Consider the following 18,427-nt stretch of genomic DNA (forward strand, 5'->3'; position numbering starts at 1 on the left):
AAATTTTTCATCATCTCTTAGATGGTAGAATAGTAGTAGCACCTAAACACAAGATAGCTGATCAAGGAGGTTTTGTGAGCCGTTATCCCCATTGTCAGCAATAATCACTACAGTGTTGACGTTTTTGAGACGAAGTACAATGTTTTAGAAGCGTGAAACACAACTCAATTTCCAAGTAGATCTGCACTAGGCATACCTCACACCCCAAATGTATTCATGTTATTAGATATTATGGACTTTCCAATACCTTCAAGACGCTGTCCTCAAAGCTTGTCCAACTATCCTTTCCAAATCGCCTTAGTATATCCAATTCCGTCTCATCATTGACTCGTCTTGTATCCAGCGCTTGGGTAGGATCATCCTCAGGCCAAGGCTTGCCGGGGTCTTGTTTGCGGAAAACATCGAGCCAACTATTGAAATTGAAACGACCCGCAAATGCTAACAAGCGCTTGTTCTTTACCTCCTCTTGAGTCAGCGCGCCAATGTGCAAGAGCGCCACATCTTCGACATAGCCATAATACGAGGCTCCGAAACCTCTCATGAAGCCATCCTTTGATGGATCTTTGTAGAAGTCTAGCAACCATTTCGCAGTGCTACCTGCCTGTTGCTCGTCAAAGATGGCTCCTATTGTGTAAGTTGGCAAAACAGAGTTCACCACGAAGCTTGGGTTCTCCTCCTGGCTAAACTTCCACATTTCCTTCTCGACTTGCGCTTTGAGAGCAGAATAAACGTCCCACCCACGTTCCGCCTCGTAAGGAGGTGGTTTCCACGCAGCTTCGATGGCTTCTTCGTTCCAAGTGTCCCCATTGATCTGGATCTCTCGAGTAGTCGAACGATTGCTTGCTGCTTGATCACTGCTGGTGAACACGAAACGTTTGACTGAAGGCTCTTTGCTGGCAGCCTCAAGAAGTCTTCGAAGAGCTTCTACACTTGGCGTAATGACTTTGGTCGGGTCGGGTCCGAAGCTCACGTCTCCTGCGACATGGGCGATGCCATCGACACCCTTAAGAACTGCGTCCCAGACGCCGGGGGCATTCTGATCTGGTACAATGACAACCTCGAAATTTGCAGAGGGGTTGCGTCTGTTCAGGGCTTGCGTCACCCAGGCTGCCTTTCCACTCGAGCGGACGGTTCCGCGCACTCTGTAGCCAAGCCCAAGCAGCCCGTTTGCAATGTAGGAGCCAATGAAACCTGTGACGCCAGTGACGAGTACTAGGCCTCCAGGAGGCACTATGCTGGAAGATGCAATCATATTTCTGACGAGCGGATTCGAAATAGAGCTATGAGATCGCGAGATGGTAGTGTCGTGTCTGCAAGAAATGGCAGTAAGGAATGAGATACTCCAAATTAAGAAATCGCAGTGTACTGCAACCTCGAAATATGATCGGCGATTGGGGTATTGCCTGTGGCTACAAGCAAGCTACGAATGAGAGGTGCGGTAGTAATGGGCCTACTGCGAAGAGATCAGCGCCCCCCCCCCTCCCTTTATAATCTACGGTCCGATCTGCGGCTAAGTACACCTGCGCTGTTTCGTGCTCCGGGGAGATCCTGCCACGTCAGTGGCATCTGGCCCGCGAATAGTATCCATCGGTTCAGTCTCCTGTTGGTCTGTGACTCACGCATTTCCTGTCGAAGGCTCTTTTGATCGGTCCGAACACGTATTCCGGGGCTGCGTTCCAAAAGTGGGTATCAATTATCCGAGACATAAACGACAGCCAATAACTCTCTCTGCCTTACATCATTCTTGATTGGTTGATTTGAACAAACACGATACACATATATTTCGGTCGTTGTCTCTCTGGAATTCCCCGTTGACAAATTTTGTGACATGCGGATAAAATTTGCTTCTTTCAACATGGCTCGATTTGCGGTCTTACACCTTCTCCTGCTTCTGTCGGCAGGATTAACTCGTGCTTCACCTCCGGGGCAAATTCCGATTATCTCTCAAGAAGCGGATACTCCTCATGTGAGTCTCGACCGGGCAATCTGGTCCAATACCTGTCTTAAGATGATCTAATTGTGCCACAGTATGCAGTTCACCATACTGTAGTTTCGGCCAGCTCTTTGTCGAAAAGTCTGAGTTTCTATGTGGATGGACTCGGGCTCAACATCATACGAAACTACACTTTTCAAGGGGATCTTACGACTCTATTCGGAACTAAAACCTCTGCCCTTCCCGGTTACTTTCTCGGCGATACGACGTCTGTCTATAACGGAACTGATGGCGTCATCTACCTCGTCGAATTTCCAGATGCCAAGAAAACTCCTACGGTCGATTCAGATCCTCCAAACACGGGTCTTTTCCTGACATCTTTCTGGATGGGAGACAAGATCAATGCCACCTTGGAACGTTTGGAAAGGTTGGGTATGGGAGGGAAACCTCACATCGCAACGTTTAGCTTTGGCTCGGAACCTCTGGCGACCTATGCCACGGTGAGAGATCCTGATGGGGCACGAGTGTTACTTGTCAGCCGACCGTACATCAATTCTATCGGTAAACAGCTTCCTTGACATAGAATTGTTTGACAGGTCACGGAAGCCCAAGAATGACGAATCACATGTTAGGGCGGATTCAGGAACGCAAAGGACTCTTGGGGTTATTCCATTCGATAAATATGACATCCTAAATGGCAGCAATTATGATCAAATGCGAATTTTCATGGCAAATAAGTTTCCTCACGAGATAACCGCCACACATCGGCGGCAGTGACCAGATCCTCCTAAGTGGTAGCATTTGGGCTACAAACACAATGAGATAGACGAAAACGGTGAGAGGCCAAGCCTCAGCCATCCGTCGTTGAAATCAGGCACCTTGCATCAATCCTCAAACCTGTATTTTCTTTCATATTTCCGATCTTTCCCGAGAGAATGGTGAGATTGTTCGACCGCTTTGCCAATTGGAATATCGGACCGGTGAGCTAAATAGACATACCTATTGCAATCAACTAGTGGGTTGGGATGACGATACAACCTGCCGGTTGCGCCTTATCAGGCAAGGGCTTCGGATCAGATAACAAGCCTCGGAATTGACACGATAAGATAACCGAATTACCGAAGCCTCAACGGATTTTTGAAATGGGGCCCTGTGGGTCTTCGATAGCCGAAATCCGAACTAATCCGGACCGGGCTGTGTAAAATTGTCCCAACACTGTTGGAGGTTGTCTACGAAAGTACTCAAGTCAAGTGCTATACGTACGACCTGGTGTGTCTCCTAGGCCACTGACGTGCTCAAGTGGGTTGGCCTTGCTCCGTCGCGACGGCTTCGGATCGAGACGGTAGAGTGCAGGACAGGTCAGAATTCAAGTGGTGTGACCGTTCAGTCAGCCAGTGGTAGAACCGTTTGCACTGTGCATTAAAATGTAGCGTCGCATTGGCCATCAATTGAGTCAGATATTACAATCACAATACACTATTGTATCTCAAGATTTCATTGTATGTTGGTGTGTAAACAATCACCACAACTCGAAAATCCAGGGAAAAGAGATCATAACAACAGTCTCTAGAAAACGCAACCGTAAAAGCCAACGCCATCATGCCACGCAACGATGTGATTGATGATGAGGTGCACGGGGTTGACGGAGAGCACAACGATTCGTCCACACTAACAGGATCCCATGAGAACCTGGACGTCAAACGTCCTCAGTCACTAACTGGCGAGATTGCGTTCATCATCGTGGTCTGCATGGCCCAACTTGTGAGCCAAGCTGGTCTAGGCCAGGTGATATCAATTCTCCCTGTTCTTGGGGAATCCTTTGGTATCGGCAACAACATGAGTCAGCTTTCGTGGTTTCCGGCAGCCTACTCTCTGACTGCGGGAACATTCATTCTATGTGCCGGTCGTTTGGGTGATTTGTACGGCCATAAACTGCTCTTCACTGCTGGATTCTTCTGGCTTGCGATATGGACACTGATTGCCGCGTTCGCGGAATCCTGTGGGCCTGTCTTTTTTTGTTGCTGTCGGGCTCTTCAGGGGATTGGCCCTGCATTTCTACTTCCCAATGGAATGGCTATTTTGGCAAGATCATATGAGCCGGGCAAGCGCAAGGAAATGGTATTCAGCGCCTTCGGGTCTACGGCACCCAGTGGATTCATCTTTGGAGGTCTGGTTTCCGCTCTCGCCGCCAAATATCAATCGTGGCCTTGGGGATTCTGGTTTATGGCTATTTTGGAAGCGGTCTGTGGTATTGTTGCCATATTCTTGGTTCCACGCACCCCAACACCGCCAAAGGAAACAACGCATAGTCTATGGGCGAGAATGGATATCGCTGGATGCGTCACAGGGATTTGCGGCCTCATCCTTTTCAACTTTGTCCTGAACTTGGCCCCCGGAGCGCATTGGCAGGGCCCATACATTTATATCCTACTGATCGCTTCGTTGGTATGCTTCACCCTATTTGGATACATTGAGCGAAAGGCGACTTTCCCCTTGATTCCATTTTCAGCAATCACATCAGACATTAGCTTCGTTCTGGCCACCTTGGCATGTGGATGGGCTGCCTTTGGAGTCTGGGTATTCTATGGCTGGGAGTTTGTTCAGAACTTTCGAGGCATCTCACCTCTATTTGGCTGTCTGCAGTTTTCGCCTGCAGCCATCAGCGGGTTTGTTGCTGCCTTCACAACAGGGTTGATCCTTCAAAAACTGCCTGCCAGTGTGGTCATGATGATCTCTGCAGCGGCCTTTTGCACAGCCGACATTCTCTATGCCACCATGCCTATCAAACAAAGCTACTGGGCGCAGCTGTTTTTGTCGATAGTAGTGATGCCTTGGGGCATGTGAGTTACTTCATGACTATATTTCGTATTGGTGTCTGTATTGACTGACTGCGACCAGGGAAATGTCTTTTCCTGCTTCCAATATTCTACTTTCCAACGCGATGCCCCAAGAACATCAAGGAGTAAGTCCATTTTCTATTCAAAACCTTCCAAAAGGCCTTGGAGCTAAGTCTCTTGATGCTGTTTGATGATTCAGCTTTGAGAGGGAGAAAACACCTAACATTGTGATTGCAGGTCTCAGCCAGCTTGGTTGCAACCATTATGAATTATGCGATCTCTTTGGGTCTCGGATTCGGTGCAATAGTCGAAACTGGTCTCAACAAGAACGGAACAGATCTCTTGAGGGGCTATCGGGGAGCCTGGTACTTAGGCGTCGGACTTGCTGCATTTGGCATCATCCTCACGATTTTCTTTGCTCTTCATGAGCACAGATATTCTATTCGAACGAAGAAAAAAGTTGATTTGGGGGAGGAGTAGTATGGACTGACGTACTTGTTGAAAGATCTGGTGTCTTTCCACCTGCGTCTCGAACGTTACGCAGAGATATATCAATGGAAAATAGATAGTCACCTCTTGTCGATACAACCGGGTCTGCATTATGTGATTTGCAGTACCCCGCTAATAATCGACGCAACGCAGCGGTATATTTCTAAATTGATGATGGACTGGGCGGTGGTATTCGATGACCAATTTAGCATTCGAAGTGGGATACTTGAAAGTCGTGACCAGGTTCTAACTTCGGTAAAAATTTTCACCACATACGATTTCTTGACCACGAGTTACGACAACCACAACTATGTAGTTATGGCGCCACCGCGGACTGTAACACCCGAGACATGGTTGTTCTCATGTGTTTTTCAACTCCCATGAAGTCCATCTGTTAAGTCCATCTGTTTAAAGAATCAGAATCAACACTCTTTTCGTCTTTGAATCGCGTTACTCCTTCTTGATTCCGTTGCTCTCATTGGCTCGTCAATCCTTGGTAATGCATAGCATATACAGGATATTCCTGTCAGATCGGCTTGCCACTTGGCAGGGAAACTTACTCTCCTGTGACAGCAACTAGGAGAGCATAACCACGGATCGGATTCTAGCCTACCGTTCTGTTACCAGAATTCGCGTGTAACTTCAAATGCCTCACTGCCTCGACCGTACCTCCCAAGCAACAAAGCCGTATTCCATCGGACACTGACGGCCGTCAGAATTGGGCTTGTGGATCGTGTCTGGACTTTGCAAGTCTGTCCATTTCTACTCTAGGCCACAAATAGAACCTCCTTGATGTACTTTCATGTGTGTCGTCGCTGTGATCTGCATCGCACCCCGTACCTGCGTCTGTATACTTCGCGCATGATGTTTGATAGATCTGTCTGGTGCTAATTATCTCCAGGGTCTTTCAGTGTGATAGTAGCGTTGCAAATACTGCGATCCTCACTTTATGCGTGAAGTAACTTCAATTGTAACAACTTGTTGGCAAAGTACAGGACTCTGGCGTTTCTGCCCTTTGATATGGGCTGTGGAAGACTATATGACCTGATGGAGGATCAAAAACGATGCATTGAGCATGAACTCCGACTCGATCGCAGATTTCACAGGGATTTTATTGCATCTAGAAGAAATATAAGAGAGGTCGATTTAAGCTATCTGAATGCCTCGCTCGCCTGGCCCCAATAACTCGCCGGTCTTCCTGTCTAAAATTAGTGACTTATTGCGATACAGTGCAGTTACAGTGTGGCTCCTCTAAGCCTCCATTCTTAAGACTGACCACTCACCGTGGTACTGGTTCTAGTCGTAACACTCGTACGGACTCGGCGAGCTTAACATGATCGCGAGAAAAGGCAATACGAACGGGCGTTCATTATCGATATTATGTTCCAGCTATCTCGCTATTTCTACGGTCGTCTGGTAGTTTTCTAGAAGAAAGATAACAACAAGAACACAAATAAGGAGTCGCCGAGCGAGAAGCAACACGACCAGATTAGATGCGATAACTTCGCCCTAAGCCCCATATACGTTTTCAGGTCAGATCATTATAAGCTAATTACGGAGGCTTAGCAGCTAATATATCGCAATATCTACTTTATTCCTTATATCGTTGAATATATGGAAAACTTTCACAAGCAGAAACCTATGAGAATGCGGGCTTTAAATCTCGAAAGGGTATAACCTAGATGTTGAGTCCCTACGTAGAACAAGGGTGGTTGAGAAGCTATATACAGTTGTAAAATACATAGAACGGCCAGTAAATAACATAATATTTGCTCTACTATTGTGGTCAATGTTTTACTCTATACTATAGATTGTGACGACCTCTAAGACCCGCGAGTGCCCCAGCAGATAACTTCTACCGAGGCTATAGGATTATATAGGCTACCACCAGCACCGGAAGCATAAGTTCGAAATCAATTTAATCGTGCATGAGGGAGGAAATGTTTGATCCTACTAGTGCAGAAGTGTGACTATACGCGAAAGATCATATGCAATCAAATACGTTAAACACCTAGATGCCTGACTAGAATGATATACCTCCATCAGACATATAGATATCAGACATATAGAAAAGGACATTAAGCAGCAAAACTTTCCACAAAAAGACTTTTAACAAAAAGGAAATTCAACAACAAAACATTCAACAAAAGAAACCCAACGAAGAGACAGTGAACAAAACATAGAACTACATAAAACGGCATGCAGAAAAGATATTAAACTACATCAAATTAAAACCTAGCCTAAAATCCACTTCGCTGATCGGCAAAACCGGATTGCTCATTTGATCGGTTGGCTCTGGGATCAAGTTTATTCAGAGGATCAGTGCTTTGATTACCAGATGGCTGTCTAACGCCCGAGGTCGAGCTGCTACTACCAGCCGCGTTACCACCGAAGCTCGGCTCAGCGGCACGCTCGTCAAAGCCTGGCTCATTTTGCAGATTTGTCTGGCAGGGCATGGTGTGGGTAGTAGCGGAGTGGGATTTGTGCTCTTGCGTAGAAGTCTCATGACTTTCCTGGCTATTCCATTGACCCTGAGACTTGTAGTTGTCGGACGGTCGGGACTGGGATTTATTTTCTTGAGTGGATTTGCTATAATCATCTTCGATAGATTGATGATTGTCGAGACCCGAGGTGCGAGGCTGTCCGGGGGAGGATATGTTGCTGGGGACGTAGCTGTAGTTTTGGGGGTTGGTAGGGCCAGCGTGTTGAGCGCGGTTGTCTATGTATGGATCTTAGCACATCTTTCTGGCTATAAAAACAAAAGAGATTTGATTCGTCTTACCCAAATCGCTATCCACACGAGGATCCATTTTATTTGTCAATTTAGAATCATGAGGACCAGCATTTATATTGCCTTGGCCAGCACTGCTTGTGCTGGTTAATGTATTCCCGCCCATTCGCGTCGATCCATGATTGCCGGGATCGGAGCGACCGCCTCTATCCCCCTCCCGGTGGTGGATGGATCAGGTGGACTTTTGGAGTCTACATATACGATCAGCATATCATGGAAAACATACAAAGTACAATGAACAAGATGTCGGGGCGACCAACCAGTGAACTTGGAGTCGCGATGATAAGTACCAGGACCATCGTCAGACGGGGCGCCTGACTCGTAAGGATTGTTGGAGCCCATGCCAGAAGATTCATTCATGCTAGAAGATTTATGCTGGTTTGGATCGTATTCTGTGGTGGGAAAATTGGAAGACGCGTTCTCATCATGAGGAGCTTGAAAGCCATGGGCTGTAGGTGCGTCCTTGTTATGATCAGTCATGGCATCCTTCACTTTGTTCACGAACTTCGACATATTAGGCGGCAATCCTAGAAATAAAAGATTAAATGTTGGTTTGTGATAAGAAAGTTAGTGGTTTCAGTAGATTCAAGCTATTCTATCTTCGAAGGAAAAGCCACTGGCAGCGGGTTTATATGTCTGTCGGCCATGTTTGCCTCAATGAGACTCATCCTAGATCGGATTTACCGGTACACAGTGACGCCATTATAAGAAAGTCAGATGATGATAAAAATAACCAAATGCAGATAGTTTTCTATCGCTTCGCTTCTTTTTCATTGCTATGACGTGCCATACAAGTTTTAAACATTGTTTTCCACGAAATTTAGTATAGCTATGAATGTCATCTGCTCATGTGTCGTCATCTCTCTAGTTTATAAAGCTTAACCTCCGATTTTATCAAGAGACATAGAAGAATAAAAGATGTGGGGGATGTGGGGGATGTGGGGGATACGAATCTTGAACATGGTTCTCCATTGTGTGGTTCTCCAGCTTTATGGTTTGGGATTCAGGTTTTGATGAAAACAAGCCGGATAGTATGCAGTGGCGAATCAAATTCAGTAATTAGGGATTGAGTTGATGTCTACGGATGTTGGCCAGAAATCTTTTGGCGGAGAAACCGATTAAAAAAGTCTAAATGTTCTACGTGGTTGACTTTGGACGTTGTGAACTCAGCCTGACAATACCTATGTGCTCAGATCTTGCCAACTCCCATCATTTGGTCCCATGTGACTGTAAACAGTGCAAACATAGAGAAGAACATGACATGCATAAGTTATGTGTCGGGTGAATTCCTAGAGAGCAACGTGGATCCCGGCAGGTTCGTCATCCCTGCCGGTCCGTCACCCCATTAAATCTTCATAATTTCTACACTTTTTAAACTCTAATTAAACAACCAAAACACCATCAAATTGACAATTTAAACCTTTGCGGGCATGTAGTATACCTATGCTACATATATTAGGTATCTGCTTCTTTAATCTCTCCCTCTTTTTCGTTTGCTTTCTATCTTCCTCCCGTAAACGCTTAATCTTATCTTAAGATAATGTATCTAACCACCGAGCCGCCATAACCCCCGAGTCGCCACCCCAGCCTAACCCATTAAATTTAAATGCATTTATCTCAACCAAAACGCCATCAAGTTTATTCAACTAAGAAATGGTCTATCTAGGCATGTCTCTCTCCTATGCCCTGGCAACATGCATATTCCATACCCCCTGGGGGCCGCGTCCGCGGTCGAATAGCTGGTTCCCCCACTATGTGAGGGCCAGGGGGAGGTGGTTCAATTACTCCGTGCCTGCATATTTAATTTTGAGGTATCTAAAACTGAGAGGCCCTCGACCGAGGGTATATACCTTCGAGATCTAGTCCGCTTCTGCTTCTTTTTCTCATTTTCGGCTCGTAACCCGCGTACTTCTTTCTCTAGAAAAGCACTCGATTGCATCTGAATTTGGCAGGCCTTTAGAATATAGTTTATCGCATTATTAAGTGGGCTCGGACGGCTCCGGGATCTCGTATAAAGTAATGCTTTAATTGATATAGCCTGCTTTAGTAATTATATATAGTTCGAAGGCGTTTTTAGTTCCCACTCGCTCTCTTGATGTGAAGGCATGCGCCCAGGCAACACACGTCTACCAACTAGGCCAAAAAGATCACTATGTCAGCCGTCGGCTGACATGCCTGGGACCGATACATATACTACTCAGTACGCACATTGAACACGTGGGTCAGCCACGCCGTTACAGATACGCACCCCTTGTAAATTAGAGGCTCACTACAGTGAAACCAGTTTAGTACAATCCCGGGTTAGTGCGATAATTCTTCACCGAAAAATTCAGTTTCACATACAAATATCGTAACTTTTCGTTACTATCATATATCGTAATTCTCCTAGGCCCTTCCTTACATTTATTGTACTATCTAGGCCATTATTCCCCTGATTAAGTAATATCCAGCCAATCAAATGCCTCATCAAGCTATTACGAACCAGCAAAAGATCTCTCTTAGAGAGCAGCACCGCAAGCACCCTTCGGCTACCCAAACCTAGCTAGCTCACTAATTCAATAAGACCTATAACCGTCGTCCTACCTAATCCATCCTATCCGCTATCCTCTCCCCTAAATATTGATATCTCGATACCGATCCGACCGAGCATACGATGAATGAGGCTATACATGCATTGGAAATGCTTCGTTTATATGAAGAGCAGCCGGATTGGGGCGAAACGCAATTAATCACTAGCTTGTATAAACATTAAAGGTTGACATAGGAAAAGAGATTAAATCCATGCCGCCCGGATGGGAAGTTGAAATACCCTATAAAACACAGTATTTCATCTGCGACGGTATTTCGTGTGACTCTGTTAAAAATGCAGTATTAGGTGGGCTACGGTATTTCATGAAATACCGTATTTCAGTTTATCGCTTTAGTTTTTCTTTTAGTGTTTTATCTTTTGCTTTAGTATTTTATAAAAGACAGTATTTAGAATAATGTCTATATTAGTACGGTTAAACTAGCTTATTTTATTATAGGGGAATAGGGAGCGGATGACTAGCCTTTTGAATATAAGGATATTGTTATGGATATTGTTAGGGGCTTGTTAAAAACACCCCCCTTCGGCTCAGAACACCCCCCCCTGCCTCATTCTACCTAATCCCTCAGGCATGAATTCTTTCTGCCAAACCTAATTTTTTCTGCCAGGTTTAACTCTACAGGTTTGAAATCTGATTTACATAGTAAAAAATGCACCTTTACAGTAATATTCGAAATCAGATTACCTCCATACTCTTCGACTTTAATTCCCAAACCCTAATTTAGTCACGCTAGTCCAGATGCGGTAACGTCTGTCGATCCCCGGGTTCCAAGAATAGAATCTGTATTTTACATGACGCGGGTGGAACCTCCCCAAGTGTAATTTACACGAAACTACTATACCTCGATACCCATCTATTCTGCCCTGCTCTTCTCTCCCCAGCCTGATGGATTTTCTGGAGAGTATTGATAATTAAAGAGTAAAGATGCTTTACCCGATCGATAAAGGAGGTGGTGATCTAGGATTGTGCATTAGTAGTAGGAAGTGGTTCTTGTTAAAGAGGCTGACAGTATGGAACCTTGAGCACATATCAGCAAATTTGAAATCCAAAACAATACTTCCTTCCATCCCATAAGTTGAGGATGCAGGTATCAGCCGAGACAACTAACGCAGTGAGGGTCAGGCGGGCTGTCAAGTGGACACAGCAGTTGACCGAGAATGAAAAACGAGATAACTGTACGTGTATTTGATAGTAATCTCTCATAAATAAACATAAATCATGATTCAGCAGTCCCTTAAGCCTATCGTTTATTACCCAACTCAAACATGGGAAACCATCGCTTCACAATGCGATCCAATTGTTCAATTACCACCGGCTTGACAAGATATTTATCCCCGCCAGCCTCTTGTGCGGCGGTTCTATCCGCAACGGTGTCTTGACCAGTCATAACCAGTACCAAAGCCCCTGCCCAGTTATTCCGCTGCTCCAGACTTCGTATTTGCCTGGTGGCTTCGATGCCATCGCATACTGGCATTTGCAGGTCCATCAAGATCAGCTCGATAGGAGAGTCATTGTTAGCAATAGAAGTTGATTGGCGTTGCGAAAAGATTTCCACAGCTTCCAGACCATGTTTTGCGGTCAAGTACGGCAATCCTCTTTTTTTACAGTACATCTCCATAATGCGGAGATTGATGGTGTTGTCATCCACAATCAGAGTTGTGGGTCGCGAAGAATTACTCAGCTGGTGGGAGTTTGGAACGGGTTCTTTCGAGCCTGCGGAGGGTGATACGTCCCGATCGGGCCCAAAGACTAGAGTGTTTTCTGATCTTGGGGTGGCAGCGTCATTTGGAAGTTGATGGGGCTCGGCATCCTTTGGTTTCGGCGCTTGAGTTGCCTTCGGAAGCAAGGGCAGGGCTACACAGGACTGCAACATGGCCATCTTCCCCACGAGGCGGTCCGCTTGCTCGAGGGCCGAGCCTAGCGAGAAGGTGGAGAAAGGCCCCTTAACATAGACAACGTTGCTAGCCGTCCGTTCAAGATGTATATTTGCATCTAATCCGCGAAGAAGACAAATTGCAACTGCTCCTGATGGAAGCTGGGACAGTTGTAGGTGGTGCTGTTCTAAACTAGGGACAGCTTCAAGGATGACAAAAGAGCCTTGCAGACAAGCAGACGGCGCAAAGCCATTGCGTGTAAGGAAAGCGATAAAGCGAGCACAGAGTGACATGGAATCCGAACCAGACTTCAAGTGGAAGAACCTTGAGGGTAGATTCTGAAACTTTGAGGCTAGCAATTGTGGCGGATGAGGAGAGGTGGTATATTCGACAGCTCGGAAGGTGGCTCTGAAATGAGACCCTCGGTGAACTTTCGAGGACATTAAAGCGACCGATCCCTGCAAGAGCGATGCGAATCTGGACGCCACGGTGAGTCCCATTCCTGCGCGTGCTGAGTGCAGATCGACTTTTTCGTACGGTTCGAATATGCGTCGTTGATGATCTTGTTGAATGCCTTGACCATTATCCTCAACATCCACAGTTAGATGCCTCGAGCCTGAATCCAGTGATATCGTCACTGATACAATTCCATCTGGCGTGTGCTGGACTGCATTCAAGATAAGTGGCAGGACGCTGTCTCGAAGCACATCGATATCCATCCAAATACCCTCATAGACAGGAGGCAGAACATGGGTGAAGAAAACAGAAGTTCGATACCGTGTATCTCCCAAGGTCAGGTTCATTACCCCGGTACATAGCTCCGTCTCAAGCTTTTCAACTGGATGCATGGCATAGTGGCGGTCCATTGTGGCAATATCAGCCCATCGATCGATTGTGATCATATTATTTACGATTGCAACCAGATCTCTGCCGCCCATTTTGATAATGCTCAAATATTTAGAATGTTCGTCCAACCGATTTTTTAGAGACTTTTCAGCTAGCCCTGGTGCTGCGAGTGCATCCTCGCCCGAGTACCAGGATTGAATTTCTTCAGCTAGGAGGTCCGCTGAACCGAGAATGCCATGGATCGGCGTGCGAACTTGATGGGAAAACCCCCGAAGAAACTTCTCCTTTGCTCTTAGCGCCTCGGATAGGAGTCTTTTGCGCCACATCTGGGAGATCAAGCTAGCACACGTCTCAAGGAACCACGAGTCGACATCATCGAATATGAAGTGAAAGTCCTTTGATGCCACCATAAGCAAAGATGAACCTGATACAATCTCGCAAGTAGCAGCAATGATGCGGACGGTGTGTGTGGTTGGAAGAGCCTCGTGATTAAAATTAGTGATTAGCGTATCTAGGTATTCCGTATCTTCCCACAGGCCGCCTTTCAGGTCTGACATCAAAATAGGCTTTCGTCCTTCCAGCTCAACACAATTCGCCTTCATCGGCTGTAATTTGATGATAGCATCGGGGTAGGTGCTCTGGAGGATTTGAAAAAAGGCTCCTCGGACACCACCTTGTCCAATTTCAACTGTGCGGCGGAGAGAAGTTCAGCCATTTGATGCCGGTCACGTTGGCGTCTTGCTCGCACCGCATGAAGGATATCGGAGACGACCCAGTCACCCAGGCGGATGAGTGCTTGCTGCTGGTCTTTTGTTAGGGGCTCCTCGCTTTTATTTGATGCTACGCAAAGTGAACCGAGACCGACACATTCGCCGGATTCGTGCTGCAGACGTAGCGGTACACCAGCATATGCGTAAAGCCCGCCCTGCTCGAGATAAGGACACGTCCGAAACCTCCAGTCTTCCATCAGTGCTGGTACATGAAATACGCTCTATGTAGTATATTTAGCAATCTATGGGTGGGCGGGAAGAAAGTCATAACTTACACCGGGAGGTTGAGTGACCGTATGGGCGCAGATTGTTTCACCCCTTGGCAGGATGCCTAAATGCACGCCTACTGTAGCCAGGCGGATATAAACATCGACATCCAGGATGCCGATGATCGCGAACTCCCATCCCGTGGACTCCTTAGCCAGATAGACTTTCTCCTGCAGACCGGAGAGTAAGTCTTCCGCCTTAAGAACATCGCGGGTGTAGTACCACAGCATGGACAATCTAAGTCTCTCATTGTGGGCCAAAGTAGCACGCGGATATCGCTCCACGCACCCAGGAGGCTTGTTGCAGACGGTGGATGTGGGCGCATTGGGGTCAAGGCTTGGATATAAAGTCGATCCGATCTCCTCGGACCAGGAGCTTATTGGCTTATCGAGGTTTTCCGGATCGAGAATAGGCCCCACAGTATGCGGGCGCGTGGTTGGGGTTTGATGCCTTGACGTGAGAATCGCTGCATCTGCCTTTGGGAAGAACACTCCAGTGGAAGACATTATTCCTGCGGAGCCGCTGACTGCATCGACCTGAAGCGCATTAAAATCTGATGAAATGCGCAAAATAAAGGGGGATGAAAAGGATTCTGGTTGGCAAGAGATTGCCAAAGCTGGCTCTGGCCCCGGCCTCGGTCCTGGCCACGTGATCTCATTTAAATTGCAAGCCCTTTTGATTCTCACCCCATGGCCAAGGACACACTAGCCTACATGAGGGTGAACACGGAATATCAATATTCCTGCATCTGTTTCAAGATCAGTGGCTTACTCTGATCAAAGTACGATCTCTTGCATCGTATAGCAATCGCATTGGCGATCCAAAGCGAACTCGACGTAGTGGATGATCTTCATGAAAGGATCTATCAAATTCGAAGACAAAATACGGTATTATAACGATGACTCATCTATTGTTACCACTGGATACAATACAGTTCGACAGGGGTCACTGGGAATAACTAATATTAGACTAGCGTGTTTCAGATTAGGGTTCGGGAATTAAAGTCTAAGAGTGTAGAGGTAACATCTGATTTCGAATATTACTGTAGTCATTCCCCAGCGATGGGCAGACACCTCTATGTGGTGCTGGGGACAAGTATTCCAGTGGTGGACCCAGACCACCGCTCGAAGAAACCAAGATCTGCCCGAGGAAATGGGAATGGTGGTGCTTAGTGGGCGGGTGGCCCCCGTGGAATACCCCACAAATCTGCCGACCACAACGACGACATAGCCAAGGTGTTTGTCCCCACCTTGCCGAGCTAAGATCGATGATTCGAAAGATTACAGCGGATTTCTCTCGAGTGTGGCAGCTAGATCTCACCTCCGGTCTACCGTGCTACCAGCGCAAGAGCAAGTTCGAACTCACCGCCCCTGCCTCGGACCCCGCCCTCCATGCTGGCGGAGTTGAAGAATGGCTAAGACTTTCCCTGGGTCTTATCGCGCCATGAACACCCCTCCAGCCACTACTGTTTCCTACCCTTCATCGAGAAGCCCCCCGATTGACCGCACCGGCGGTATAACAACGTGGGTTCGACGAATCCGTTCGAGCCCAACTTCATGAGTGTTCAACACACCTGACCTACTATCACACAACATCTTGGATGGATGATGATGATGATTTCATTTCCCTGCGTCTTACTATCTTTCTCGTTTTCGCAATCGTGTTTCGAGCGTCGGTGGTTACAACAGCACCCACCGAACCCGCCAACGCCAAGGTGGATCGCCCTCAGTCGCGCGCTTAACCGTGACAACCAATCCAACTCGGCCTCAGAGTTCTCTAGAGGTCTGAAATTCTCCGAATTACAGTCCTTTGCACCTTTCGGTTTTCTCTCCTTTATTGCGTATTTTGGTTCTGTTTCTCTGTTCTTGTTTTGTGCTTCATGATCTTGATTTTTGAAGAATCTACCACAGCCGCGCCGCCTGGGCAGCCTAACAACAAAAACGGCAACTGGGCCACGACAGGCCTTACCAGGTGAGGCTCAAAGTTCACCGTTCAGGAAGTTTGGAACAATCTCAGTGGATGAAACAAACATGTATTTAAACAGTTGTTGTAGCCTGCATATCGTTCGCGAGGGGTCAGGGTAAATGAAACTACTACTACTACTACTACTGTAGTCATTGACACTCCATTGTTTTGATCTCATCCAAGTTTGTCGTTAGGATACTCGCAGCTATTACCACCGGAGACCTCGGCAGATAATTACACTCTTGGAGTCAATCGGAAGGGCCCCAAGCCTTCACCGGACAGTTTGATCATGTATGACCGAAAGTTCGCAACTAGAGAAAAACATTTGAACTCATGTTTACCGCAATTCCAAGTCTGCATAATATATTCTCTCATCTTACAGGATAGATCGAGATTATTTTCATGACTTTACTCCCATGGAATCCTGCTCGAATCCTAATCCGAAAAACGCTAACCCATTCAAGGCTTGGCTCGTTTTCAAGTCTTAAACCGTGAGTGACGCGCACAATAACGTAGTAGACTGTTTCCTAAATTACTTACAAAACTTCCGCAAAAATACTGGCAGCTAGCAGGCCCTTTGCCCTTGCCTTCCCTCAAACGGTTGGCAGCGATCTTACTAAAGTTATATGTTCAATCCCATTTCGAGTATAGCATAGATCGAAACCAGTGTTACCATTTACTCACAGAGTCTTCATGTTTCTGAAATATTGATCCAGTAAGCAAACTAAGCAGACAGATATTATAAGTTAGTATCAAATTCCGCTACGTAGAGGGTGAGAGTGCCTCTGGCCTCGAATGGGGATAAACCATATTACTCGCCACAGAAGTTCTCAGCAGCAAAGTCATCGCTATCAATGACTACCTGGCGGAGGTTCGGATGGTTATAGAGACCACGAAGAGCGATACCATGCGAGGGCATCTAACTATGGTAGCTCTTATAGATTTGAGAAATTCGAGATTTACGCTTCCAATAAAATATGTAAGTCATAATCGACAAATGATTAGATTACTATTAAAAGCCGATTTGATAGTGTATGAAGTTGATCCTAGTCGACTAGGGGGTAGGCGTGGTTGCTTAAAACACTTTTAGCGGCTATCTAACTAGAGCTTGTTTTGATCTGGTAAAAAAATGATTTATTGAGCACATATCTACGAATTTCACTTTATTAAACGAAAATACGGTATATTTGGTTATTGCGCGTGCGTTAACAACAGAAGAAGGCTCGATATTGCTCTAGTATGGACCGAAAAGAACAATACTTCGAACTCCATTCTGCAAAGACGTTGATGATTTTGACTCTAGGTCTGTGTTAAGAGCTAGTAAGGAACCAGAAGGAGAGAGAACCCTTAGTAGGTTGACCACAAGATTAAAGATCCACTATAGCATGTAAGACGACCCTGGAATAATTGATCGCGTTATAAACAAGAACTAGATGCATCACGTATAGGCTAGGCGTTCTTAATCGTCGCGACGAGCATTCCTGCAACACTGATGGCCGACAAATGGGGTCGCCGTACCAGTACACTGGTGGGAGAACTTGGCCTGACAACGTTCCTGATATTGATTGGCAGTCTCTATGCTGGCCATGCGGTTCTGCCTACGAGCGATGCCGGTCGTTGGGTGGTCGTCGTGTCTATCTATCTATATCGCATTGTGCAAGCCACGACCTGGGGCATCAGTATCAAGGTGTGGGCACCGGAGATTCAGCCCCAGCACACGCGCGCCCAAGCGATCAGCCTCGCATATGGTTTGTCTACACACACGGCGCTGCCTTACTTTTACTAACGTCTTCAGGCGCCAATTGGGTGTGTAACTTCTTCGTCGCCTTTGTCTGCCCAATTCTTCTTGACAAGAGCGTTTCAAGCGCCTACTTTCTATTCGAAGGCTGCACTGCGCTCGCAATCATTGTGAGTTTCTTTTATATGGTCGAAACGAAAGGAAAGTCTTTGGCCGATATTGAGCGAGCGTTCAAGGCGGGACTACCGGGTGCGAGCACATCTATTCCCATGGCAAGACTGGTACATACACGTCATGAGATTAAGGGGGCATGAATGGCTTAACGAGGC

General features: G+C 46.5%; 7 protein-coding genes across 7 annotated transcripts; 4 read left to right on the plus strand and 3 right to left on the minus strand.

Annotated features, from left to right (window-relative positions):
- Positions 1 to 229: 229 nt before the first annotated feature.
- N7529_000049 (aldehyde reductase II) lies at positions 230 to 1,252 on the minus strand (the record flags this gene model as incomplete). Its single annotated transcript, XM_057235580.1, has 1 exon — positions 230 to 1,252. One exon carries the CDS (start codon positions 1,250 to 1,252, stop codon positions 230 to 232), a length of 1,023 nt encoding a protein of 340 aa, XP_057102383.1.
- Positions 1,253 to 1,828: 576 nt separating this feature from the next.
- On the plus strand, positions 1,829 to 2,511 carry N7529_000050 (VOC family protein; the record flags this gene model as incomplete). The annotated part of the gene is made up of 2 exons (XM_057235581.1): positions 1,829 to 1,966; positions 2,029 to 2,511. 2 exons carry the CDS (start codon positions 1,829 to 1,831, stop codon positions 2,509 to 2,511), a joined length of 621 nt encoding a protein of 206 aa, XP_057102384.1.
- Positions 2,512 to 3,532: 1,021 nt separating this feature from the next.
- Positions 3,533 to 5,250, plus strand: N7529_000051 (MFS transporter; the record flags this gene model as incomplete). The annotated part of the gene is made up of 3 exons (XM_057235582.1): positions 3,533 to 4,773; positions 4,832 to 4,895; positions 5,008 to 5,250. The coding sequence occupies 3 exons, from the start codon at positions 3,533 to 3,535 to the stop codon at positions 5,248 to 5,250; spliced, it is 1,548 nt and encodes a 515-aa protein (XP_057102385.1).
- A 2,249-nt stretch (positions 5,251 to 7,499) lies between these two features.
- On the minus strand, positions 7,500 to 8,563 carry N7529_000052 (uncharacterized protein; the record flags this gene model as incomplete). The annotated part of the gene is made up of 2 exons (XM_057235583.1): positions 7,500 to 7,978; positions 8,311 to 8,563. The coding sequence occupies 2 exons, from the start codon at positions 8,561 to 8,563 to the stop codon at positions 7,500 to 7,502; spliced, it is 732 nt and encodes a 243-aa protein (XP_057102386.1).
- A 3,315-nt stretch (positions 8,564 to 11,878) lies between these two features.
- On the minus strand, positions 11,879 to 14,901 carry N7529_000053 (hybrid sensor histidine kinase/response regulator; the record flags this gene model as incomplete). Its single annotated transcript, XM_057235584.1, has 3 exons — positions 11,879 to 13,996; positions 14,029 to 14,349; positions 14,404 to 14,901. 3 exons carry the CDS (start codon positions 14,899 to 14,901, stop codon positions 11,879 to 11,881), a joined length of 2,937 nt encoding a protein of 978 aa, XP_057102387.1.
- Positions 14,902 to 15,662: 761 nt separating this feature from the next.
- Positions 15,663 to 15,842, plus strand: N7529_000054 (uncharacterized protein; the record flags this gene model as incomplete). Its single annotated transcript, XM_057235585.1, has 1 exon — positions 15,663 to 15,842. One exon carries the CDS (start codon positions 15,663 to 15,665, stop codon positions 15,840 to 15,842), a length of 180 nt encoding a protein of 59 aa, XP_057102388.1.
- A 2,010-nt stretch (positions 15,843 to 17,852) lies between these two features.
- On the plus strand, positions 17,853 to 18,412 carry N7529_000055 (MFS transporter; the record flags this gene model as incomplete). Its single annotated transcript, XM_057235586.1, has 2 exons — positions 17,853 to 18,108; positions 18,156 to 18,412. The coding sequence occupies 2 exons, from the start codon at positions 17,853 to 17,855 to the stop codon at positions 18,410 to 18,412; spliced, it is 513 nt and encodes a 170-aa protein (XP_057102389.1).
- Positions 18,413 to 18,427: the final 15 nt, after the last annotated feature.

Source organism: Penicillium soppii (genome assembly GCF_028829465.1).
Source record: "Penicillium soppii strain IBT 18220 chromosome Unknown utg000001l, whole genome shotgun sequence".
Classification (NCBI taxonomy): domain Eukaryota; kingdom Fungi; phylum Ascomycota; class Eurotiomycetes; order Eurotiales; family Aspergillaceae; genus Penicillium; species Penicillium soppii.